The sequence below is a fragment of the Phaenicophaeus curvirostris genome, chromosome Z (genome assembly GCF_032191515.1).
Source record: "Phaenicophaeus curvirostris isolate KB17595 chromosome Z, BPBGC_Pcur_1.0, whole genome shotgun sequence".
Taxonomy (NCBI): domain Eukaryota; kingdom Metazoa; phylum Chordata; class Aves; order Cuculiformes; family Cuculidae; genus Phaenicophaeus; species Phaenicophaeus curvirostris.
The window spans coordinates 29,020,976-29,048,174 of NC_091431.1; the positions used below are offsets into that span (position 1 = coordinate 29,020,976).

Below are 27,199 nucleotides of genomic sequence, written 5' to 3' on the forward strand. Positions count from 1 at the left end.
TATGCTCTGACTGCATTGTGCGTGGGCTAGGGTCAGCGGACTGTAAGTTATTGCTTGCAAGGTAGGAATCCTACCTACCAGCATTTTGAAGATGAAAAGGTTGCGTGTGAATGTTGCTCATTCTTCTATTAGATTATTTGGTTTTTAGTTGAACTTATTTTGGTAACGCAAATTTTCTTTTGTATATGCTCTTTTTTTCTGTTAGGAAACTAATTTGCTGTCACTCGTTTGAAATATCTGCTCTTTTCGAAGAGTGCAAAGTTGAAAATGTTTGGTTCAGTGAGTTTTCATTCCATCAAATTCCCCTTAACACTAGCAGAATACCTGTGGGAGTAGAATTTTATTTGTGAGAGAAAAGAAAGGAGAGCTGCTTGACCTGGTATTTAACTTCAGTATTGTTGACTTCTAAGCATTAACTGGGCACTGTGCCAAAGTTCAGAGAATTCAGACATGCCTTTTTTGCTCTTTAATACCCATGTGCAACCGTTAAAATTTTGGCTTTATATTGACTCCTTCACATTATCTCTTGACCTAAGACAGCTACATCTTACAAGGCAATTAAGGGTATCAGTAAATTCTTGCAACTCTAAGAGTGTTCATTCTTTCAGGTTATTTATCCATGTCTGGAGATTGTATGCATATTATGGAGTTGTTTGCTGTTTATTTCTTGACTGCAGATATGCAGTAGGATGAAGTCATTAGGAGACTGTAGCCCACGCTTCAGTGAAGACTGGGCACGGAACTTTTAAAAGCAGCTACTGAACAAGAGAGACAGAACATTTGTGTATCACAGCAGTAGTTATAGTGCTCAAATTCTTCTTTGGAGAAGAAGTAATTGTGTTCATCAGGGTTTATAAAATTATTTTGATGGTTGGAAGGAAGGCCTTGCAAGTTGTGGTATGATTTAATATTGTTGTGAGTTAGTTGTATGGGTTTTTTTTTATTTCTTAAAAAGGGTCCGTGGTAGAGAAAGCTATCAGAAGTGCAACTAGGTAAAGTGACAGTGGTTTAGGTGACAACTTTTGGTTTTAGGAGAATTTGGTTACATAATGAGTAACGAGATATTCTTCCTTAGTTTTATGTTAAAAGTTTATTTGGTAGGGAAGAGCAACTTTTAGTCCTGTAGTTGCAGAAGTGTTTTATACATTTGGATTATCTACAGGTTAGTAATCCTTGTGAACTTTTACAAAACTTTTGAAGATGTCATGCTGATGTTTTGGCTTATATTTGGGGTTTTTTGTCTTATTTGGAAATGTTAAGGATTTACCCTAGTTAAGTGATTATTGAACTTGATGGTTACTTTATTTGAAATAACTAGTAATGACAATAACGGGGGGTGGGTGATATTTATTATGTATATAATTGGAGAGATACAGGTCTGATGGATGGACTGTTTTATGGATAAGGAATAGGCTGGGTGGCTACGTGTGAAGAGTTGCAGTCAACAGCTCAGTCTGCAGCTGGAAACCAGTAATGAGTGATGTCCTTCACAGGTCTGTACTGGGACCAGTACTGTTTAGTATTTTCATAAATGCCGTAACAGTGGGATCGAGTGCATACTCAGCAGGCTTGCAGATTGTATCAGGCTGTGAGGAGCAGTTGATTCAATATTAACCAGCAGTTATATCTTGGGATCCATAAAAAGAAGTGTGGTCAAGGGACCTTAAATTATCTAGTTCCAATCCCCCTGCCATGGGCAGGGATGCATCCCACTAGACCAGGCTGCCCAAGGTCTCATCCAGCCTGGCCTTGAACACCTCCAGGGATGGGGCAGCCACAACTTTCCTGGGCAACCTGTGCCAGTGCCTCACCACCCTTATGGTGAAGAAATTCTTCCTTATGTCTAGTCTAAATCTGCCTGTCTCCAGTTTATACACATTGCCTCTAATCCTATCACTACAAGCCTTTGTAAACAGTCCCTCTCCAGCTTTCCTGCATCCCCTTCCAGGTACTGGAAGGTTCCTATAAGATCTCCTTGGAGCCTTCTCTGCTCCAGGCTGAACAACCCCAACTCTCTCAGCCTGTTCTCATATGGAAGGTGTTGCAGTCCTCTGATCATCATTATAGCCCTCCTCTGGACCCATTCCAACAGTTCCATATCCTTCTTATATTGAGGGTTCCAGAACTGGATACAACACTCCAGATGAGGCCTCACAAGAAAGTAATAGAGGGACAGAATCAACTACCTTGACCTGCTGGCCATGCTTCCTTTGATGCAGCCAGAGATATGGTTGGCTCTCTAGGCTGCAAGCATGCATTGCAGGCTCATGTCAAGGTTCTTACCAATCCACACCCTCAAGTCGTTCTCCGTAGGGCTGCTCTCCATCATGACACATGCCCCATCCTGTATTGAAATTGGGGATTGCCCTGACCCAGGTGTAGGACCTTGCACTTGGCTTTGTTGAATCTCATGAGGTTCTCACAGGCCCACTTCTCCAGCTTGTCCAGGTCCATCTGGATAGCATCCTGTCCCTCTCGTGTGGCAGTTATACCACTCAGTTTGATGTCATCTGCAAACTTGCTGCGAGTGCACTTAATCTCACTGTCTATGTATTGATGAATGTATTAAACAGCGCTGGTCCCAGTATGGACCCCTGAGGGACACCACTTGTCACGTCTCTCCATCTGAACTTTGAGCCATTGACCACTATTCTCTGAATGTGACCATACAACCAGTTTCTTATCCACCAAACCATCCACCCAACAAATCCATATCTCTCCAATTTAGAGAGAAGGATGTTATGGGGGACTGTGTCAAAGGCTTTACAGAAGTTCAGATAGATCACATCCATTGGTTTACCAGTGTCCACTGCTGCGGTTACCCCATCGTAGAAAGCCACTAAGTTGGTCATAGAGGATTTGCCCCTGGTGAGGCCATGCTGGCTGCCATTAATCGCCTCCATGTCCTCCACGTGCTTAACCATGTCTTCTAGGAGGGTCTGTTTCACGATCTTCCCAGGCATCGAGGTGAGGCTGACAGGTCAGGGCTTCCCAGGGTCATCTTTTCTACCCTTTAAATAGAGATACAACATTACCTTTCTTTAGTCACCAGGGACTTCGCCCGATTGCCCTGACTTTTCAAATATCATGGAGAGTGGCTTGGCAACCACATCTGCCAGTTCCCTCAGGACTTTGGGATGTATCCCATCAGGTCCCGTAGACTTATATGTGTTCAAGTTCCTCAAGTGTTCACAAACTCCTCTACAGTGGGAGGGGGCTTACCACCCTGGTTACCATCTTGCTGTCCCATGACCCAGGAGGGGTGAGGAAAGCGGTTATCAATGAAGACTAAGGCAAAAATGTTCTTAAGTATCTCAGCCATCTCCTTGTCTGTTGATATGTGATCACCATTTTCAACCATGAGTGGGGTTATGTTCTCTTTAACCTTCCTCTTGTGATTGATGTACCTGTAGAAGCCCTGTTTGTTGGTCTTCACTTCCCTTGCCAAGTGCAGCTCCACCTGTGCCATGGCCTTCCTAACTTCATCCCTACACAACTGGGCAGTGTCCTTATACTCGTCCCAGGTTACCTGTCTCTGCTTACACTGCCTGTGCAGTTCCCTCTTCTTCTTTAATTTAACCAGCAGGTATCGACTCAGCAACGCTGGTCTCTTCTCTTTCCTGCCTGATTTTCTACATCTGGAGAGTGAGTGCTCTTGCACTTTATGAAAAGCATCCTTAAATATTTTCAAGCTCTGTTCTGCTCCCTTGTCCCTGAGGACCATGTCCCAGGGCATCCTACCGCGTAACTCCTTGAAGACCTGGAAGTCTGCTTTTCTGAAATTCAAGGTCCTTACTATACTCCTTGCCTGTCCAATATCCCTCTGGACCTTGAACTTCCACCAGCCCAGGCTGCCTCCAATCCTCGTGTCACTGGTGAGTCCACTTGTATTAGTGACCATAAGGTCCAGTACTGCATCCCCTCTGGTGGAGTCCCTATTAGCTGGACTAAGAAATTATCTTCAATGCACTCTAGTATTCTCCTGGATTGCCTACAGCTTGCCATGCATGTGTCATAGTGGTTGAAGTCACTGAGTAGGATGAGGGCTTGTGAGCGTGAAGCCTCCTGTAGCTGGCCGAAGAAGGCTTCATCGGTTGTTGTTCCTTGATCAGGTGGCCTGTAGTATAAACCAACCACAAGGTTCCCACTGCTTCTTCTGTCTTTTGTTCTGACCCACAAGCTTTCAACCTGTTCATGGCTACTCTTCAATGACAGCTCTTCACATTCTGTCCCTTTCCTGAGATAGAGGGCAATGCCTCCACCCATCCTTCCTGGTATGACCCTTCTGAACAACCTTTAGCCACGGTAGCCACATTCCAGTCATGGGATTCATCCCACCAAGTTTCCGTGATGGCAACAAGATCATAGCTTTCTAGTTGCTTGGTGGCTTCCGGCTCCTTATGCTTGTTACCCAAGCTTTGTGCATTTGTATAGGGGCACTTCAGCAGAGCTGCCGGTCGCATCAGCTTCCCAGTGGACCCTTTATTATCTATAAGGTGTTTTGGAGAAGTATCCTCCCTGGCATCTGTCCTCCCAGCACTTGTCATAGGCAGGTCTGTTATTATCCCCTTGCCCTCCACATATAGTTTAAAGCCCTGTCTATGAGCCCTGCAAGCTCCTGGGCAAAGACCCTTCTCCCTCCTTGAGAAAGGTGGCTCCCATCTACTTGTAATCCTAGTGCCATGTAGGCCATCCCATTGTCAAAAAAACCCAAAGTTGTTGCAGTTACACCAGCCATGGAGCCATGTATTGATTGATTTGACCCCTCTGAGTTTTGTGATGTCATCACCTGTAACTGGAAGGAGGGAAGAAAAAGTCACTTGGGCCCCAAATTCCCTCACTAGCCATCCTGAGGCCCTAAAATCTCTTTTAATCCTCCTTGGGCTTCATAGTACAGCTTCATCTCCTACCACACGGAGCAGCAGTAGTGGGTAGTAGTCTGAAGGCCTCACTAGTTTGGGAAGTTTCCTGGTGACGTCCCTTACCCAGGCACCTGGGATGCAGCAGACTTATCTGTGAGTGGGGTCTGCTCGACATATTAGACCCTTTGTCCCCCTCAGCAGATTGTCTCCTGCAACTATGACTCTCCTGTCTGTCCTCGTGGCAGTTGTGGTAATATGGCCTGTGTGCCATTGCAGTCTTGCCCTTGCTCTGATGTAGGTGCATCATCCCCCACATTTTCTTCTGGTCTATCCTCCACATCGAGAGCCTCAGATCTGTTGTGGAAAGACACCTGAGGAGGTGTGGGCAAGGAGAGGGTTGGTTTTCTGCCCCATTGGTGTACTCCTCCACTCACTACTTCCTTCTGAGGCCTTGCCTACAGCCTGTTGGGGGAAAGATACCACATCCTTTGATCCTGGACTTTTTCCTGTGTCTGAGTCTGCTCCTGTATCCTGGAGCTCAGGGTGTGGTTCCATCAGTCTATCTCTAGCTCACACTTCCCAATGCTCCCTAGCCTCTTTACTTCCTCTTTCAGCTCTGCTACCAGGCTGAAGAGCTTTTCAGTTTATAAGGGTGGCTTATAAGAAAGCTAGAGAAAGGCATTTTACCGAGGCCTTTTACCAGGATAAGGGATAATAGTTTTAAACAGAAAAAGAGTAGATATAGTTTGAATATATGGAAGATATTTTTTGCAGTGAGGATGGTAAGACACTGGAACAGGTTTCCCTAAGTGCATGCCCCATCACTGGAAATGTTCGAGGTCAGGTTTGATGGGACTTTGGGCAACCTGATCTAGTGGAAGGTCCCTTCCCCAGCAGTGGGATTGGACTAGATGATTCTGTTATTCACTAGAACAGCTATAAAAGGAAGTCTTATACGCGAACGAGTAACTTTTAAACAGGTTTTGCTGTGCTTTACAGCGTTATTGATGCGAGTATTTTATTTTGACATTGATTACCTTCTTCTAAAAAGATTGTCATCACTTCCAAGAAATTACATGAACAATTTTTTTTCAAAACATGTTTCAGAACGTATTTCAGAACAGCTGCATACTTGGAAGTGGAATATGAGTTAAATTTTGCCTATAAAATTGCTGACATCTGGGAGTAGGTAATACAGCATTAGTATACTCTATTATTCATTCTCCCTCCTGATTAGAAGATGTGACTAAAGCATGGAAATAGCTTAAACGCTTCATATTTAATTTGTTGTTAATGTAAAATCATAAAAACTGTGAGATTCTATGAGACTTTTGGATCATGTACAGGCTACAAAAACAGCTATATCTATCCTGTCTAACCACAAATGAAAAGTATTTATTTGCTGTAAAGTATGTGTAAAGTAAAAGGCACATTTGCTTAAAATATCTAGGTTTCCAAAATCTGTCAGTATTGGAAAACATACCTTATAGTTCCATCCTGAGAAACAGGGGGCAGAATTGAAGATAGAGAAAAGAAGGAAAGCTAGACTTTTTGTTTTTTTCACAGTAGTTGGGTACACGGTTGCGTCTTCTGTGAGTTTGTCAAAAATGCACAGTCACTTTCCAGGATATAGTTTCAGTAGATCAACCAGCGTTGCCTATGCATGGTGGTATACCTGTCTCTAATCAGTGTATGTCTGTCTCTGTTATAGGAGAATACAGATTTTTGTAAAATTTCCATCATATAGTATAATTGCTTGTAAAAAAGGTTGAGTAGCTTTGTTTTTACACTAATAATTGGCCTTTCTTGCCTAGTGATCAGCTCTTTAATATTGTGTACGTAAAAGGTATAGTCCTCTAGAGTCCTTATTAGTAGTTATTTCCCAGAGGTACAGAATACCACCAAACTGCCTGATGGCCGGGAACAATTGTAATGTTCTTACTGAGTGGTTTGAAAATAAAGCAGTTTCTTAGAAAACAAAAGGAACTAAGAGACTTTTTAAGTCATTCAGAAGGTTTTGTAGGTTTTTTTGCATTTAAAAACAAGTATAAATTGTTTCAGTACTGTACTGTACTAAGAAAAGAGGTCCTATTCCTAGATGTGACTTGCCTAGGATTGCAGTGAAATCTTCTGGCAGAGTAGGAATTCATTTTATCTCTGTCCTTCAATTAAAAGGGCTCTCTTCCTTCCCCAGACACTTAGTTTGAGGTTGGGCAATACTAGATGTGAATAAGCATGTTGACTTATTTCTTCAAGTCCCTGAAATGGCCTGCAGATACAGAATAATTCCTGTGGGATTACTTCTCTTCCCACAGAACATTCTGAAATATAACCCATTTGGTCAATAGCATTTATGCTATAGAATGTAGTAACTCATCTTTATTGTTCTCTAATCAGTATTAATATCTTTGAAGACTTGTCACTTGTGACCAGACTGCTTGACCCCAAAACACTTAGTGCACAGACTTTTCTATTTATTTATTTATTTTCTTTTCAAAGATTTCTATGAAGATACTGTTCTTGAAATGTTTGGGGTTTTTTAAATGCCCTTCTGCTTCTAACTGTGCACTTGTCAGAGAATGGTTAATGCTAGTTAAGCTTCTATCCTAAGCTGTTTAGATAGTATTGGAGGTTTTGGGAGAATTTACATGATCCAGATTACTGCTTTGGTAAGTTCTGCAGTCATCAGGTGAAGATGATCAGCAATATGTCTGTGTTAAAAGTTAATTTAAAAAAATCTGTTTTCTCTCAGAATGTTTAAGTCATCAAGACATAACAATACAACATAGGCATTACTATGACGTGCATTTACAAATAAGCGTTTCAGTAAAGAAACCCTACAAGCTCTGGCAATTCTAAATTGGGAAAGAAGAGTCTTCTGCAGAGCTGATTTCTTACCATGAAAAGACAAGTTCTGTGTCTCTTTTATTTTGTAGTAGCTTTACTTCTTCCTTTAATCATGCAGAAAACCCAAAATATACAGGATTGAAAATATCCACGCACAACGAATAATTTTAGAATTTCCAATTAATTGTTTAATTCCTATGAGGAAAAAAAAAGCTGAACAGCATTTTGAAATATTGTTATGCGTGTGTGAATTGATTATAATGGGCTCTACCACTTCAAAGGCATCATTTTTGCAGCAATTCAAAGACTACCTTTCATTAGCTGCTTCAAAGAAATACCTTATCTTGTCATGAGTCAAATGATACTTTGCAAGGAAGAGGTAATAAAGAATTGCTTTGGGATCCATAGCTATTCTTCTGTGTGACAGGAGCTATTCAGCATACTTTTTATGTTTTTACAAGTAATGCCTGTGGCTGTTCGAACATACTGTCTTTTCATGCAATCTCTGGACTTCGGTGAAGGTTCTGTTAGGGAAATGTTTTTTCACATGCTACTGTTAAACAGATAGAAGTGTGTGCACCATGTAGTAAATGATCTTCAAGTGTGGAACTAGTTTCCTGATGTATAAAGCTACAATTGCTTATATTTTCATTACTATTTTTTATAAACAATACCTGTAACTTTAGCAGTTACATCAAACAAAGGCGGTGGGGAGCTTCCCTGAGCCGGGAAAATCCCAGAAACACCCAGGTGGGAGCGGAGCTCCTAACAGCCAGCAAACACTGGTCCCGTGGGGCCTGACGGGAGGAGGCAGTGCCGGCGGCTACTGTGGGAGATTTAAATGGCCCCTTGGGAGCAGGACGAAGAGGTGCAGGGCACATTATTGTCACGGGGCAGTTTGAGTGGCAGGTCGAGCAGGCAGGGCACAGAGAGGGGCTAGAGACTAGCAGAAGACACCAAGGACCATGGTGGCCACCCATCAGAAGATTAAAGCGCACCAGGTGCTGCAGCAGACAGAATGGATGCTGCCACCCAGACAGAGCCACAGTGGGTGCATGCAGCTACCCAGACCCTGGGCTGCAGGCAGTGGCCCCCTCCCACACCAGCTCGTGCCTCTGGTCCTGGCTCCACTTGTGGAGGGTGTGCTCATGTGGGGGAACTCCTTTGTATGGTGGAGAAGCTAAGGGAGGAGGTAAAGAAGCTGAGGACTATCAGGGAATGTGAGAGGGAGATAGACCAATGGAGCAGTGCCCTCACACTAACTCAGCAGCCTGCTGGAGCTGGTGTGCCTGAACACCACCCACCTGCAAACTGCGAGCTATTATCCTCTGATAGTATTCCAGATTGGTAGTGACGACATAGAGAACAGAAAGCCCAAAGCCATTAGGGGAGACTTCAGGGCTCTAGGGAGAATGATGAAGGGCTGTGGGGCTCAAATAGTATTTAGCTCCATTCCAAGGCTAAATACAGAGGAGCAAGAAGTCAAAAAGAAGAAATTGATTAATGTCTGGCTCCAAGCCTGTTGTGAGGTGAGGGTATTTGGTTTCTTTGATCACGGGGTGGCCCACGCACCCCCAGGCTTTCTTACTAGGGATGGGACATGCGTGTCTCCTAGTGGGGCTAAAGCCCTTGCTAAAAATCTAGCTGGGCTCATTAACGGAGCTTTAAACTAGATGTGAAGGGAGAGGGGGATGAGACCAGGCTAGATGGGAGTGAGCCTGGAAGTGGGGTACCAGTGACTCGGAGATGGTGTGCTGGTGAGGACCACCAGTACATCACCACAGAGCAAGTGGGGGTGATTACACCTGATGATGGTAAGGAGGAAACCGGCACTCTGGCATTAGCTTCTCCAACGACCAGACAATTGGGAATAACCTGTATTCCCTCTATGAGGGTTGAAGGTTCGGCAGCCCAGCTGAAGTGCGTTTACACCAATGCACGCAGCATGGGGAATAAGAAGGAGGAACTGGAAGCTGTCATAGGGCAAGGAGGCTATGATGTCATTGCCATCACAGAAATGTGGTGGGACGACTCATATAACTGGAGTGCAGCTGTGGTGGGGTACAAACTCTTCAGGCAGGACAGGAAGGATAGGAGAGGAGGCAGGGTAGCCCTCTGTGTAAGAGAGGACTTTGATACCCTCGAGCTTGATTACGGTGATGAGGAGATTGAGTGCCTCTGGGTTAAAATCAGAGGAGCCCAAATGAAGGCAGATTTTGTGATGGGAGTCTGTTACAGACCAAGCCAAGGAGAAGCAGCTGATAAGCTCTTCTATAAACAGCTGGAGTTAGTCTGTAGATCGATGCCTCTTGTTCTTGTGGGAGACTTCAATCTTCCTGATATCTGCTGGAAGTACAATACAGCAGAAAGGAAGCAGTCCAGGAGGTTCCTGGAGTGCATGGAAGACAACTTCTTTGCACAACTGGTGAGCGAACCGACATGGGAAGGTGCCCTCCTGGACCTGCTGTTTGTGAACAGAGAGGCCTTGTGGGGGATGTGGTGGTAGGAGGACGTCTGGGACGAAGTGATCACGAGGTGATAGGGTTTTCAGTTCTAGGTGAGGTGAAGAGGGTGGTTAGCAGGACAGTTGCATTAAACTTCCAGAGGGCAGACTTTGAACTCTTCAGAAGGGTGGCTGGCAAAGTCCCATGGGAGATAGTTCTTAAGGGCAAGGGAGCCCACGAGGGCTGGGAGCTTTTTAAAAAGGAAATCCTAGCAGCTCAGGAGAAAGCCATCCTCATATTCTGGAAAAATAGCTGGCGGGGAAAAAAAACAGCTTGGTTGAGTAGGGAGATCTTGAGAGATATCAAAAAGAAGAGAAATGTCTATGAGCTTTGGAAGAAGGGACAGGCGTCTTGGATGGAATACAGGAGGGAAGTGAGATAATGCAGGGAAAAAATCAGGAGGGCTAAGGCCCAACTAGAAATCAGATTGGCTAAGTCTGTGAAAGATAATAAAAAAATCGTTCTATAAATGTATTAACTATAAAAGGAGGACTAGGTAGAATATACAGTCCCTATTGGATGCAGAAGGAAAACAGTGACAGGGGATGAGGAAAAGGCTGAGGTACTTAATGCCTTCCTTGCCTCAGTCTTTATTTGTAGAGATAGTTGTTTCCTTTGCGTACAAACCCAGGAGTAAGAGGAGCAGAACGAGGCTCCCATGGTCCAGGAGGAGGTGGTTAGAGACTTACTTGCCCAGCTGCCCAGCTAGACACCCACAAGTCTATGGGGCCGGATGGGATCCACGTAAGGGTATTAAAGGAGCTGGCGGATGTGCTGGCCAAACCCCTTTCCATCATCTTCCAACATCTACAAGAAGGGTTGCAGGGAGGACCCAGGAAACTACAGGCCTGTCAGTTTGACCTCAGTGCCAGGGAAGGTCATGGAACAGGTGATCTTGAGTGCTATCATGAAGCACATGCAAGAGAACCGGCTGATCAGGCCCAGTCAACACGGGTTCATGAAAGGCGGGTCTTGTCCAACAAATCTGATCGCCTTCTATGATAAAATGATGCAACTACTGGATGAGGGAAAGGCTGTGGATGTGGTCTTGGCCTTCAGTAAAGCCTTTGATACAGTTTCTCACAGCATTCTGCTTCGGAAACTGTCAGCCTCTGGCCTGGACAGGCGCACACTCTCCTGGGTGGAAAACTGGCTGGGCCCAGAGAGTGGTGGTAAATGGAGTTAACTCCAGCTGGAGGCCAGTTACAAGTGGGGTTGCTCAGGGCTCAGTGCTGGCTCCAGCCCTGTTCAGTGTCTTTATCAATGACCTGGATGAAGGCATCGAGTGCACCCTTAGCAAGTTTGCGGACGATACTAAGCCGGGTGGAAGCTTGGATCTGCTGGAGGGTAGGGAGGCTCTGCAAAGGGATCTGAACAGGCTGGACCGCTGGGCTGAGTCCAGTGGCATGAGGTTTAACAAGGCCAAATGCCGGGTCCTGCACTTGGGGCACAACAACCCTGTGCAGTGCTACATACTAGGAGAAGAGTGGCTAAAAAGCTGCCTGGAGGAGAAGGACCTGGGGGTGTTGGTTGACAGCGACTGAACATGAGCCAGCAGTGTGCCCAGGTGGCCAAGAAGGCCAATGGCATCTTGGCTTGTATCAGAAATGGCGTGACCAGCAGGTCCAGGGAGGTTATTCTCCCTCTGTACTCGGCACTGGTGAGATCGCGTCGTAGAATCCTGTGTTCAGTTCTGGGCCCCTCACCACAAGAAGGATGTTGAGGCTCTGGAGTGAGTCCAGAGAAGAGCAACAAAGCTGGTGAGGGGGCTGGAGAACAGGCCTTATGAGGAGCGGCTGAGAGAGCTGGGGTTGTTTAGCCTGGAGAAGAGGAGGCTGAGGGGAGACCTCATTGCTCTCTACAACTACCTGAAAGGAGGTTGTGGAGAGGAGCGTGCTGGCCTCTTCTCTCAAGTGACAGGGGACAGGGCGAGAAGGAAGCTCTGACAGGTTTAGGCTGAACATTAGGAAAAAAATTTTCATGGAAAGGGTCATTGGGCGCTGGCAGAGGCTGCCCAAGGAGGTGGTTGAGTCACCTTCCCTGGAGGTGTTTAAGGCACGGGTAGACGAGGCGCTGAGGGGTATGGTTCGAGGCGCTGAGGGGCATGGTTTAGTGTTTGATAGGAGTGGTTGGACTCAATGATCCGGTGAGTCTTTTCCAACCTGGTGCTTCTATGATTCTATGAAAGCTTTACTTTATTGTTTGAGATGCTCTTGATAATAAACTGGAGAAAAAGCAGTCAGGTGTTATTACCATCTTGCCACTACCGTTTTACTTTACTTTACTTTACTTACATCTTCCTTGGGTTTTGGTGACTAAAACGGGGTTTAGGCAATTTAATTTGGGAGTGTGGTGGGGGAGAGTATGTGTGTGTTAAACAGCGCAACTGCTACGTAAGGCTGTCTACTACCTGTTAATGAACTCCCTAAGTTGCTTGCTTTTAATTGTCTTGATCTCGTAATCTTCTGATTTTGACCTTGTTACTAAAATGTGCTAAGAGCAAGCTTTCTGTGTTGTTCATCCTCTTATTTATAATTGCTGTAGGGGACAGCAATGCTCATGATTCAGTGAAAACTTGCTGTGTTTTTTGCAATTGTCTAGCCAACTGAAATGCTACACAACTCAGTAGTGTAACCTGAGAAGCCTTTTTAAGAAATTGTATCTTCTTGAGACATGACTGGATTCAGGCAGTCCAAAATACAAAAATGGGTTAATTCTGGCAATATAAATACGCTCTAGTAGATAAGAGAGTGGGTTTGTCCTAGGATCCAACTACTTGGTATCGTATCTTCATGAAAGCTTGTTACAGTGGTATTAATTGAAATGCCATAATTTTGTTTATCAAACTGGGATCTGTCTTATGGTGCTGCTTGACATAAGAAGCTGAGCAGTGTTTAATTGTCTTAACTGGCTTTGGTTTAGAGCTCACTACACAAATTAACAAGTTGGATCCTATGAAAAATGAAGTTTCCAAGATAAGACGTTAGTGAACAGGACAAACAGTCATTTCAATGGTTCTGCCTGGTTCTACCCATGTGTTTGTAGCAGCTTCTGTAGGAAGTCTTCTTTCTGGATACATCTAGAATTCCTATTCTTCATTTTGGAAGAGGAAATGCTTTGGACTTGCCTTCTTAAGTGAAGGTTGAGAGTCCTTGAGAGGCAGACAGAGCAAGTTTTGTCCCAAACAATTCTGCAGAATACGTGGGTGCTGTTCCTGTAGTGGTTTTGACTACTTGAGCTTACTTAGCCAAAATCTTACTTCATCTCATCAGCCAGTAATGTAAAACATAAAATGTGAGGAGTTGTGCTTGCCCATGGTAGGGTGTTAGAACTAGATGATCTTTAAGGTTCCTTCCAACCCAAACCATTCTATGATTCTAATATTCTGATGGTGCAGTTCCTCTATTTTTTAATAACAGATTTCTTTTTCAAAGTATTTTTAACAGAACATCACTATATTTTTAATAGAATATATCTTATTATATTATGTGTTAATAAAATGCAGCTGCCTCATATGCAGAAGAGGAAGATGGCAGTAAGATCAGAAAGCTTGTTTAGTAGTTGTGGTTAAGTCCAAGTGCCTCTTGGGTTTCTAAACAAGCTTTTTTTCTAATAGTATTTTTTAATTTCCAGCTAATAGTTCTTACAAACATAGTTCTTAAAAATAGGATTTTTACTGTAGTAATTGGCATATAGGACTTAATTTTTGAAACCTGAACATTTTAGATGTCATTGCAGCTGGTATTATAAGTTCCTGAGGATTTGGTAAGAGTTTGAATATTGTTACCATAAGATGTAGTACTATTTTAATTCTGCCATTTTGATAACTTTGTATGTGTCCTATATTAATGTATTGCATTGGAAAAGGATTGAAGTACTTATGGAGACTTTGAAGGTTAGTGGTACTTAGAGTGCTGGACTTTCTTGTGTAATGCTATTACTATCTTGAAAGATTTCAACGTATGTATTCCAAAACTGTGCTTGGAACATGCATACAGTGTTAAGTTTAAAAGAATTCTTCATTTAGACTTGTAGAAACTCAAATATTTCTCTGTTCATATTGTGGGAGGAACCGCTTTAATGTTACAGTCTTTTCCACCATCGTGTGAATAATCATGATGAGTGTCATGTTTTAAACCCAGCTGGCAGCTAAGCACCAAACTGCCACTTGCACTCTTCCCTATCCTAGACAGAACAGGGGGAAGCCAGAAGGGTAAAAGTGAGGGGGGGAGAACCTCATGGGCTGCGATTTAAAACAGCTTAATAATTAAAAATATATTATAGTAAGAACAGTAATAGCGATTGTAAGGTAAAGAGAAAAAATAAGAGAGGAAAATAAAACCCAGAAAAAACAAGTGGTGCAAATGAAAACGATTTCTCAACAGCAATCAACCGATGCCCAGCCAGTCTGCAGGCGGTGCTCCTCACCCCTTCCCCCAAACCTCACCCCTGGTTTTATTGCTAAGCATGATGCTATATGATATGGAATATCCCTTTGGTCAGGTGGGGTCAGCTGTCCCAGCTGTGTCCCCTCCCAAAGTCTTCTGTATCTGCTGTCAACCCACTGTTGGGGCTGTATGGGGAGCAGAAAGTGTGCTTTGCTCCGTCTAAGCATTGCTCTGCAGTAACTAAAACATTCCTGTGTTTTCAAGGCTGTTACCAGCACAAATCCAAAACGTAGCCCTATACTGGGTACTGTGAAGAAAATTAACTCTATCCCAGTTAAAGCTAGTACAATGAGAAGGCTGGGAGAATCAGGATCAAGCCAGGCATCTCCTGACCATTTATCATTCTCAGCATACATAGCAGCCGTTGCTTTAACAGAGTCTGTTTGAGCTGACCTTAGCAAATGATCACATGTGGGTGTGGGACATCAGTTAAGGCTTGAGTTTTCATTCAAAGAACTTACTTTGTTTTTTCTAGCTGTTGCACATCACATTTTATATATGCTGACTTTACTGCTCGTAAGTAACTTTCTAAAAACCAGCATATGCCTGCTTTCCTCTTTCCTATTTCCAACTTCCTAGAAAGTTTCTGCTTTTCATATCTCAAAATATGACTGGTATTGGTGTGATGTTCCACTACCTGTGAAAAATCCCACTTAGGATTTCTCCATTTCTCTTTTTTAATCTATCAGCTGTCTTTCTCCTTGATTAGATTAGCCCTTAAAATGTTTTACACCTTCTAGACAGCAAGGGACCTGTCTGCACAGTCTTGACTACCTTCCCTTACTGACAATACAGGTCACCTCCAGAAGGAGGGTTTAATGTTTTAATACCTTTTTTTTTTTGACATTGCACTGCTTCTTAATTTTGCAGTATATTACAACCATAAAGTCACCAGTACTTAGCAGAACATAATAATCGCAATGTATAGTCACATTGTGATACAAATGGGGTTCTGCTTACTGGTCTCTGTGACATGCTCGCCATCACAGCACTGGGTGTGCTCAGTTGCTGGGAAGGAATACACCAGCTGAAGCCAGCTCAAGCCTGTTGCTCTTATCAAGGCTGGTTTTATTTATTGTCCAGTCTTCGTTTTCTGTTAGGCCAAGATGCGTATATACTTTCCTAGTGCTGGTCTGGCTAACTCGGGAAGGCATATATTTAGAATCATAGAATCACCAGGTTGGAAGAGACCCACCGGATCATTCAGGATGAAGTTACATAGCCAGCTGATTTGCTTCATTGTTGTAGCTGATTTATCATGTCAACTATTATAGCAGTTTTCTTAGAACAAAGACCGTGCAGGTCCCTGTTGTGTTAAATTTGGCTTTCTTTTTAATTTTTATAGTTAGTCACTCCTATTCATTCCTGGACTTCATGAGTACATACCCTGGATCTGTCTCTGCAGAACCTTCTCCCATAGTAGCAGTTTGCTGATCAGTCATAACATTGAAGTGTTTGGATTCGTTGTATTTTAACATTCAAAAGGAAGGCTTTTGTATAAGATGGCATTTTTGGCATTGTATGCACACTATTTTTCAATAATTCCATCATCATTTATATTGTAGGTCATGCAGGAGTGTCTGCCAGCATGATGAAGAAGAGAACTTCCCACAAGTAAGTTAATACTTGTACTAAATTATAGCTGTCAGTAACTGGAAGTGCTGCTCTAGAAATATGTCTGTATTGTTCCACTCACTCTGTTGCTGAAAATCATGTGGAATAGTATTCAGTCAATGTACGTGTAGAGTCAGACTTTTAGTTCTTTCAGGAAGGTAATAGGAAAGAATGCTCCACAAATAGAGAGTTTTAAAGCTTTTTGCTGTTAATGTGAAATTATCCTTAAGTACAATTTTGTAGTTCTTTATGGAACTTAGAGAAGTTACAAGCCGTAAATTAGGCATGTGTACTGTAGTATCTCTGTTCTCTAGCACCGAGCTCATCCATTGTCACCAGGCCAATAAAAACTACAAAGCACACTTTCTGATAACTCAGTTTGGAAATAATCTAAGAAATGCCAGGTGTTACATTCCGCACAACCATAGTTTTAAAAAAGATTTTTCAACTTTCTTAAATACAGCAGTATTGCAGTATATTCTTTAAGGAGGCTGTTATTTGTGTGTGAAGGATATCTGCTTATCCTGCACATGGCATGTATTTTATTCTGTACAACATTTTTAAGTAGTAGCAGCTGGATATTGGTGAGTAGCTGTGTGAAAATAGACATTACGTTCTGGGTATAATTCATCTTGAGATCAAACAGCAAGATATGATTATCTAGCTACATGTCTGGGAGAAACTGGGCAAGTGTGAAACTAGCAAAAGTGTTATATTAGAAGTTATATTTTAAGTGTAAAGCATATAGTGGTACATTAGTCAAAAGCAATTTGTTTGGCAAGTGGATTTGCTACTATTATCATAGCTAATCGCTTCTGACAGTGTTAACTGTTTCCCAGAGACAACACCTGATGTAAAACTACTCTAGTCCCTTCCACCAGCTCCTCATTATCCATTCTTGTCTATCTTCATAGAAGGCAAAGAGAAACATTTATGTATCTAGGGGCAGGGTAGAGTTGGTTAATACTTAATTTCTCTTGTTCTCTTTCAACCGCTCAGAAAAAGGAGTGTATGATGGGAAGACTATCAGAGGTGGGTTGCCTTTTGTACTTGAGGGTGGCTAGCTTTGTCTTTACTGTTGTGATGTACAGTTCTTTAAATACCTAAATAGGCTGTCAATTTGTTAGCATAAAGGCCTTTATGGGCATAAGAAGTTTTTATCCTAAGTGATGTGATTCTGGTGTACTTAACTAAGCATCCAACTTAGTTTTCTGTTAATTTAGTGTAATTCAGTTGTTTATGAATTACTTAGTGATGGGTTTTTGTACCAAACCAAGGTGATTTATTGCGTGCTGCTCTGTGATGTGTCTGAGAATGAGGCAGAGTAATAGACCGTAATAGTTTACCATAAACGAGTAGGATATGAATGACCTATAATAATATATGCTGATACTATTCTGAGCTGTTATGGTAGACTATGAGTTAGTAACGCACATTTTATCAACAATTTAGGTATTTATTTACTTATTCCTCATTTAAAGAAAAAGAGGAGCAAGCCTACTGGCACCAGAAGACCATCAAGGAAGTTTTAAACTAGCTTCAGAAGGTTTCTGGCAGAGGAAGTAGCCGTGAGGATGGAACAGGGCATGTTTTAGTAATTGAGGATGTGATAGAATGAACAGTGTGGATGAACCTTCTGAACTTTTATTTAGTAAATGGCAGTAAACGGTTAGGCCTTTTGTAAAGAATTCCTGTGGTTATAGGTCAGTTCTTCCAAGTGCTCTGTCAATGGGTAGTGGTGATCTTTGCCAATATGAAACTGACCTCACTGACATCAGATCAGTCAGTAATCTCACAGAGTTTATTCTTTCCACCTGTGGTGCATAAGGAAAGAGTTCAAGGAATAGAATTGTTTTATACATTCTTCACTGACTCTCTAGATTTCCTGTAGTTGGCAATTCAAAGACTTTGAGGCACAGATTATACCTGCAGTTCAACTACAAGTGAAATTAACTGTTTTGAATATCTGATCCCATTTTAAGCGAATTTGTAATCATTGTTCCTGCAGAGTCTGAAGATGAAATTCAAAATTGTATGATGGCTTTTGAGGGAGTGCAGAAAGTACTTGAAATCTTTTACCTCAACTAATACGCCTAGTTGTCTTAATTGTGAAAAGTAGTTAATAACAAGACTCTCATCACTGTTCTGCTAGTAATGGTAGTCTGTGATCACAATTGTAATAAGTTTTGGGTTCTGATTTTAATAAATTTCCCACTGGCATCATGAAAGACTCAAAATTATACTCATCATTTCTGCTATACTGCATTTATACTGGCTTATAGTTTTCTTCATATTTTTTCGTTGTGCCTTTTTGCACATCTGAGGGGTACAGTTTTCTTGCCTCCTTCTGTTGTTTTTCCCTTTAGTTCTACCTTGTGTTTGTTTCAGATGATTGGGCAAAAACCCAAACCCACACACAGAAAACAATCAGACCTTAATGAATAGCTTTACTTGGTAGCTAGGTTATTCAGAGTTGCCATTTGCTTTTTTGTAAACTCTATGGGTCTTTAAAGCACAACCCTGAAGTAAGGGATTGTTTCTTCTGGTGCCAAGCCTCTGCAGTTCTTTGCTACATTGATTACCCTGATAGTAGCTGCCAAATAGAAGTTTGTGTGAGAACCATGTAAATACAACTTTAAAATCTGGAAAGATTTTTTTCTTCTTGTGTAGTCACTAGGAGATTTCTAGGGTATCCGATTGAGATAATGAAACTTTTTCACACAACTAGATTTTACTTACCAGCTTCTGCCTTCAAGATGGGGAAGAGCATCTGAAACTTTTGGGGATTGAAGGGTCATTTATAATGATGTTTCTGACGTGTCAACAGCTATTTCCAGGGCTTACTTTTTTTCTGTTTTTTCCTGGCTCTGTGTTCTGCGTGTTGCGGAAAGCTGTTACGCAATCTTCAAGAGCAAATATTTGTGTAATTGTAAAAGTAATTCTAATGAAATGGGAGGAAAAAAATTTTGCATTGGGCCTTCTGGATAGAACATCATCGAAGCATGTGTATGTTTGTATTACTTGCAGTATCACAGAAATAACACACTTCTGAGGAGAGAAGAGGTGTAAGTTGGTTACTTGGTTTGTCTTACATGGAAGTATATCACAGCTATTATTTACTGATAGTTAGAAATCTATACTCTCTTTCTTGCCACATGATCAGATCTAAGAAGTAGTAGGTTTTCCCTGGTAATTCATTGGTTTTGAAATCTTGTTTCTTATAGTATGAACCACTGCAAACTAACATGATTTCATTTGCAGTGAAATGAATGTGAAATTCTGATTCTATTCTATGATTCTAATGTCAATGGCTGTTCAGTACTACAACCTTCAAAGAAAAAATTGTAATTGCTAGTACACCTGATGGATGTAATTAAATTTGTAATACTTTTCGGTGTCTGAGGCATTTTAAAGGATGTCCCAGTTTGACCTCAGTTATATGTCTTCCATCTTATTTCTACAAACAAATGTGAAACTTTTTGCTTAAATGTTCCAACTTAAAAATTGAAGTGGATTATGATTTATAGGCAGAAAGGAAAATTGACTGTGAGATTAAGCATGAAGCATGTTACTTAATGCCTGTTTCAACAATGAGATGATTAGCAGCACAGACAAACCGTTTAAAGCTGGCATTGTTTTATCTAACTTTTTTATCTTCAGTTGGTTTTGTTCTGCTTTAGAATGTAACTGATTTATTAGAACTAAATTAATTAATTGCATGCAGAAACCTATAATTTTTATTGTGCCAAGAACCAGATCTGTGATCACATTTTGTAGTAGTAAACTATTAGTGAGATTATTACAATTTTTCAAAAGCAATATATATATATTTGTGTGTGTGTTATATATGTGTGCGTGTGTGTGTGTATATATATATATGCGCATTTTATATAGACCAAGAAATAGAATTTAAAAGTGCATTCTAGTGTCTGCGTAAAATTAGCATCAACTTTGTTGGAGAGTGACTCTTAACTGGAAGAGATTGGAGCTCCTATAATCTGTGCTATCAAAGTTAGAAATACAGAATTCTGAAAGGCTAGATGCAGGATTTCAGTGGTATGATGATTAGTCATCTTTCTTGGATCGTATAGGAACCTCTCTGAGAGCATTCATCATTGCTGGAGACATTTCTCTTTGTTTACGATCTCTAATCTAAGGAAAAATATTGTTATATTGTTATATTGTTTTCTGCAACTGTATTCCTATTTCAAACATTGCTTTTATGCATCATAGTGATATGCACATTTTATTTCCATTTAATTGTATAGCACTACAACTAGTAACCAAAAAATGTGTTTTACAACTAGATGATATTCACAAGAATTTTGATCAAGCAACCCTGTTAATAATCTTCTTAGAAATGAATAAGTGCATTGTAACATGATAAAATAGGTATAGTATTTGTTTCTTATCACCAATATACTGTCATAATGTTCCTTAGTTTCTCAATTTGTGCTCAGATTGTCAACTAGTGATTTTAATAACTGGGTAGAACAAAACTTGTATAACACTTTCAGTCATTTCAAACTGTCAAATGGCTTACATAACTGTTGATCAGAACAACAACTGTTATTCAGCAGCAGGAATTTCCATGCAACTTACATGAAAATAGAACAAGGACAAAAAAGTATCTATATTTTACTTACTAAGGAATATCGCTTCTATTGCCATTATCATTGTGTATCTTCTTTCTTTTGCAATAAAAGAATATAAAAGGGAGGCTAGAGAAGGGCTACCACGTGTCTTTAGAAATACTTGGAGTTAAAGACACTTGTAAATGCCAAAGGAAGCTATGTTTCCTTCAAGTGAAAACACAGGTTAAGGAAAACAAATGCCTTGGAAGAATTCTAGTCAGCCATGAGTAATGTTTCTGTTGACTTCTGCCTCCTGGGACAGAAGTTAAGTTTACAGTTCTGCAGAGAGCATTGAGATGGTAAAGCTATAATGCTGTTGGGTAACCTTGTGCTTTGAGACTTGATCAGGTGAGTTTTACTTTCGGCATTCGGTGTAGCAAGGGCTAAAATCGTTCTTTTAGTTTAAGCAAGCTAGTTTTAGAAGTGGCTGTTTAGGAAACTGACTGTACAAAGCACAAAAAGTTTTTCACTACATTTTCAGTGTGGTTTTATTTGGTGTGGTGGGGGGAGGGGTTGTTTGATTTTTCGGGTTTTTTTTCCTACAGATATTGTGTAAATACATTGTTATCTTAAAGCATACAACTCTTGTCTAGGGTAGCGTTTTGAATATGTATGTACTTGTTTAATATTATGTTTGTATCTGTGTACAGAAAACATAGAAACAATGTGGGACCAAGCAAACCTATTTCTCAGCCACGAAGAAATATTGTAGGATGCAGAATACAGCATGGATGGAAAGAAGGGAGTGGACCTGTTACACAGTGGAAGGGCACAGTTCTTGATCAAGTTCCTGTAAATCCCTCCCTCTATCTTATAAAGTATGATGGATTTGATTGTGTGTATGGACTAGAACTGCACAAAGATGAAAGGGTTTCAGCGCTTGAAGTTCTTCCAGACAGAGTTGGTAAGTGTGCTGGGGTTTTCTCCTAAATTCAGATACATATATGCTGTTGTTCTCCAGTAATCTGTCCAGACTTCCCTCAAGATGGCCACTTAATTGTTATTAGTCAAATTCATTTTTGTCATATGGCAGGCAGCCTAAGTGCTCTGCTTAAATTTTCTTTATTCCACAAAGATTTGATGATATCAGGAAGCACAGTGTTGTCTTCTCTTTTTAAGTAGTGGGTAGTACATTCTGTAGTTTAGTCTTGCCCTTAAGAACCACATGTAAAGTTAATACTGATATTTCTGTTAAATTTTAAACTATAAGCAATCTTCTCTGTATTTTCTGTTGTGTATGCCTGACAGTGATAATGTCACGTTCTTCCTCTGTACTTCACCAAAGTACTTTCAGTAATGGTGAGAAAAGACATGTTTTAAGTGAAATAACTTGATTAGCAACAATGCCTTTTAGATTTTTCAGAACTAATACTGGATTGTAAAACTGCAAGTTTTTCAAACTCTAAAGCTCAATATTTATTTAACTAATTACTAGTTTACAAACAGGATAATCTGTTCCTTTTTCTGGCTGGCAAAGCAATTGATAGGAGATTCTTAAGAGTGGCATTAGGGGAAAGCAGACCCTGAAATTTCATAAATTCACAGAACTATTCTGTGATTGGCCTGTCTTCTGCTTCTCCTCTGCCTACCTCACTCCTTTGAGTGTCTAGGTAGAGTATAGAGGGGCTTCACTGTTGTGTCCTTAATTGATTTCCCTTTAGCTTGCATTATGCTTGTTTAATTGTAGGGAGTGCAATGGTATATTGTTATTTCAGAAACATTTCTAAAGTTCTGCAGTGCTTCAGTAGTTAACTCTCTAGAATTGGTAGTGGTTTTGTATGTGAATTGACTAACTTTCAGTCAAATCTGTTTATGAATTGGGGTAAAGATTGTTTTTCAAAAATATATGTATCTGTGCTTTTGAATGAACTTACATAATGCATTCGTTTCAGCTTCATCTCGAATTAGTGATGCCCACTTGGCAGACACAATGATTGGTAAAGCTGTGGAACACATGTTTGAGACAGAAGATGGCTCAAAAGATGAATGGAGGGGAATGGTCTTGGCTCGAGCTCCTATTATGAACACGTGGTTTTATATTACCTACGAGAAAGATCCTGTCTTGTACATGTACCAACTCTTAGATGATTATAAAGAAGGTGATCTTCGCATTATGCCTGATTCGAGTAAGTAAGCCAGTTACAGTTTTCTTCAGATTGTTTCCTAGGAGTTTTAAAGAAGACTGCAGTTGTCTTCGACATTGAAAGAATCCGTTAAAGTACCAAAGTACACTGTTTTTGTGTTGCAGATGATTCACCTCCTGCAGAACGGGAACCAGGTGAAGTTGTAGACAGCCTGGTAGGTAAACAAGTGGAATATGCCAAAGAAGATGGCTCAAAAAGGACTGGCATGGTCATTCATCAAGTTGAAGCCAAACCATCTGTCTATTTCATCAAGTTTGATGATGATTTCCATATTTATGTCTACGATTTGGTGAAGACATCCTAGATGTCATCATGAACTTTTGCCAAATTTGTGGAACTATTAAATGTAAAATTTGTAGACACAAAGACTTGACTGCTTTCCAGTTTAATGAAAGCTTAAATGTCCCTGCGAACCCACAATCTCTGCCAGCAAAACTGTTTGGTTCTGAATAATATAAACAAACATGACACATTTTGTGTAAGAACTCCTTTTCTTGAAGGAAGTCAATATATTTGGGCAGGAGGGAGTTAAAAGCAAAGAACAGCTGCAAATTCAAGCTGTGTAAAGTTGATCTACTATTGTAATCATTAATCTAAATTTTTCATAGATTTTAACTTTTTCTTCAACCTTGCACTCACCTGTCAACTGCCACATGCAAGTGCAGTTTGATATTTTGATATGCCTTCTTTTGTTACATTATACTTAATTTCTTGGCTACTGGCAGTCCTTGTTTGCAGGGTTGGGACAGAAGTGAGTTTTCTGAAAGGTTTAAACAGTTTGCAGAGTATTGGGGAGTGCCTAACCCAAGTAACATCAACCTGTTGTGTTTCTACACTTTATTTCCAATTTAGCTTTCTAAGAATTTGCAGTACATGGGAATACTTGTGCATTTTTAGTAGTTGCAGGGGAGTAGGATATCAAGTGTTTGACTTATGCACCTTTCAATGAAAAGGCTTTAAAATATAAAAATATATTTAATCTGTATAACTAGTTAATTAGAAAATTACAGGTTAATGGCCCATATTTACAGGTTGTAGGAACCAGTAAAATACATGCAACAAGGCTGCCTTCAATCCTAAATGTACTTCTTTCTTTGTTTGTTATACACACTTCTTAGCAAAACCCAAGTGCTTAGTGCCACAACTTTAACAGTATATATGCTACTATGGAAGACTTTGGACTACATATTGGCAATCTGTAGTCTCTCATTTAATACCAGAATGTTTGTGTGTGGACTTAGAAGCCTAAAAGTAGTTAATATTTTACATGGTAAATACAATCTCATGCTGGGGGTTGTGGGGTGTGAGTCCTTTTACATTAAAGACTTACTTTAGAGGATAAACATTTGTTGCCTTCTGCGCAGTCTGTTGCATTTCTTTGTTTTGTATGGCTTTTTGGTTTTAAACCATTTTGTTCAAGAAGGCATCTTCCCCACTTACTCTTTTTCTGGCTTTTCCACATACGGAGTGTCCGGACAAATCTACAGCTTAAACCTGTTGTTGCCTTTTGTGATGTACATTGTACATGCTTTGAGGTATGCTGTTAATGTGAATTTCATTCTATGAACACTAGAGTTCTGCATGCCAGTGGTATACTATCTAATGGAAGCTATAGGCAGTCTCAGTGGTTCAGTCATCTGCATTAGATTGTGGATGTAAATAGCAGCCCACAACAGCAAAATCCTTTCACAGTTTTGATCTTGCAAGATAGTTACAAATGAAGATTAGTTTTTTTTAAGTGTGGCAGCTTTTAAAGATATCAGAATTGCAACACAGTCAGCACAGTAACAAAATTGTCATGTTACATTAAGGCAGAGCTCTGCAAGTTTCAAAAAATGCATTTCTTACAGTATGTAAGGACAGTCAACACAGTTGATGGAAGGAACAAATACACTGATACCTAACTGTATGCCATTAGTGGAAGGATGCAGGAGAGGTGCTGTTAATCAGAGGTCCAGATGACCTCTTTTGTGGGTATTCTTGATATTGAAGACTCAGTGGTTTAAGCCCCTTTCTGTCCATTTCTTTTTTTTTGCCTGATTTCATATTTTAGCCTTAAGGCTTGTGCCTCATTATACTGTTGAATGGTAATAAATGCTCTCCATATAAATATGATACCTTAATTCTTTGTCCATTGCTACTATATTGCATTATGTCCAGTATTTCATCATGGGCAACCAAAGGCAGGCTATTGTCTTTCAGTGAATAGCTTCTCAATGCAGTCCTTAAGCACTAAGTACCTGAGTCCTAAATGTTCCTTGTATTTTGAACAAAGTGAGCAGATTTGCAACACAGTGTTTTCATCCTGCAGATCTGTTAAGTGTTTTCTATTGACTCTTAAGAGTCCTGCATGTAAATCTCAAAGCTGAGCCTGGCTCCATGAGCCCAAGTTGATATTTGTGGCACAGGAATGGGTAAGTGTACTGAATATACACAAGATACATGAATAACCTAATACACTGAACTTTGGGCTAAATATCTGAGGAACGCAAGGTTTGTTTTGAAATATCTGAGGTTTAGGTCTACTGGAACATTTTTAGCATAGGCTTGCATTTGTGGGTTTTCTGCAAGCCTCTTGAATACACCATGTGTTCTGCCTATTAGAGTATAATCTATAAACTGTAAATTTTATGGTTGTTTTTAGATGTCCCCATTGTCTGTTGCGTGGATATTTCTTTTCATCTGTTTTCCTCTTTTTTTTCTTTTTCCTTTGTATCTTTTTGATAGCTTAAACCACCTTTTTGAGGCTTGAGACTAATTCCACTCCCTGCCCATCTGCTTTGGGCTTTGTTTTAGGCTCATGTTTCAGATCTGCATGCAGTGCTTGCGTTACCCTGGTAACTAAATGTTGGTTCCTTGTTATAGGGGTTCAACATTAATTTCCAAAATGGCATAGGGCTTGTGATGGCACAAGCCATGGATCTTTGTATAAAAGTTATTCGCCTTTCACATTTACCTGCTGTAGTATTGTTGTATATTGTGTGTGTGCGTGTGTGACGTCAGGCTGCCATGTAAAACTTTTTAAAAGAAAAAAAAAAAAACAAAACCAACAAACCACCTTAAATGCAGACCATCCTTTTTTGCATGCTTAGGAGGTTAGAACGTTCAGTGTAACAAACTAAAGTTGCATGTTAAGATGTTTAGGTTTTTGTTTTGTTCTGTTTTTATTTTGTGTTCATTTTTTTGTGAATTTGCTTATTGTGCTGTTTTAATGGTTGTTAGTAGGACTAAATGCACCGGTGAGACAAGCATAGTGCCAACGGAAGGTAATTTTCCAGTCGTATGTGTTATACAGCATTTGAAGGGACCATGAATTCTGTTAAAGAAAAAATAAAATTGCAGTTGATTAGCAAAACACTACATTTTTCTTGTTTCTTTTTGAGTGCCAAATCACAAAGTATGTTAGAGTAGACTAAGGGGGAAGCTCTTTATTGCAACAGGTAGAAGCCTTCTTTACATGATTTATTTAAGGAGGGAGGATTATCTTCACATAGAATTGACTAGCTGCTTCAAGGGAAAAAAATGGTCAAAACAGTTTCTGGTTCCTTGAAAATGCTGTGCTTTTTGTATTTTACATCATTAGTGCAATTTGGATGGTTCTCGGTATGTGTATAGTTCAAAGGTCTTCGTGTTCACATTTTAAAATTAGGTAATAATTCATCATTAGAGCTTGGTTTCATTTTATTTTATTTTGAACAATGTAGACAGTTCCCTGTTCTCTGCATTTAGAAGTATAAACACTTTAAATCTGTTACTTAATTCTGTAAGTAATTTTTATAATTATGATGTAAGTCTATCCATAAAACATTTAAAATAAACCCTTTATGTGCAACTTCTGACTGTAAACTTTGTTCTCATGAGCAAAACAGTGATGTAATTTCAGATTGTGAAGGAACAGGGTTTTTTCAGTTTTCTAATGGAAAAAAATTTATTATTTTAATGGTGAGACACATGTGCTGGTGTAATGCTTGCCCTCTGAAATAAGTTTGCTTACAAAAACAAATCTCTCTTTGTTTTTTCTAAGTAAGTATAAATACTGATAAGATGGAACTTGGTGAAATTAAAACATACTGCCTAAATTGTATTTTACTGAGCACAAAAAAAATTCCTCTTTAATGGATTATGCAAGTCTGTGAAGGAGTCTCT

At 40.3% G+C, this 27,199-nt stretch overlaps 1 protein-coding gene across 5 annotated transcripts in view; it reads left to right on the top strand.

Annotated features, from left to right (window-relative positions):
- SPIN1 (spindlin 1) overlaps positions 1 to 26,885 on the top strand; it is a 53,813-nt gene extending 26,928 nt beyond the window's left edge. For all 5 annotated transcript variants that reach the window (XM_069879928.1, XM_069879930.1, XM_069879933.1 and 2 more), the window contains exons 3-6: positions 16,227 to 16,275; positions 21,560 to 21,813; positions 22,802 to 23,035; positions 23,158 to 26,885. In XM_069879928.1, the coding sequence (XP_069736029.1) occupies positions 16,227 to 16,275; positions 21,560 to 21,813; positions 22,802 to 23,035; positions 23,158 to 23,357 (737 nt within the window). In that variant the 3' untranslated portion in view covers positions 23,358 to 26,885. The remainder of the gene's footprint in view (positions 1 to 16,226; positions 16,276 to 21,559; positions 21,814 to 22,801; positions 23,036 to 23,157) is intronic.
- Positions 26,886 to 27,199: the final 314 nt, after the last annotated feature.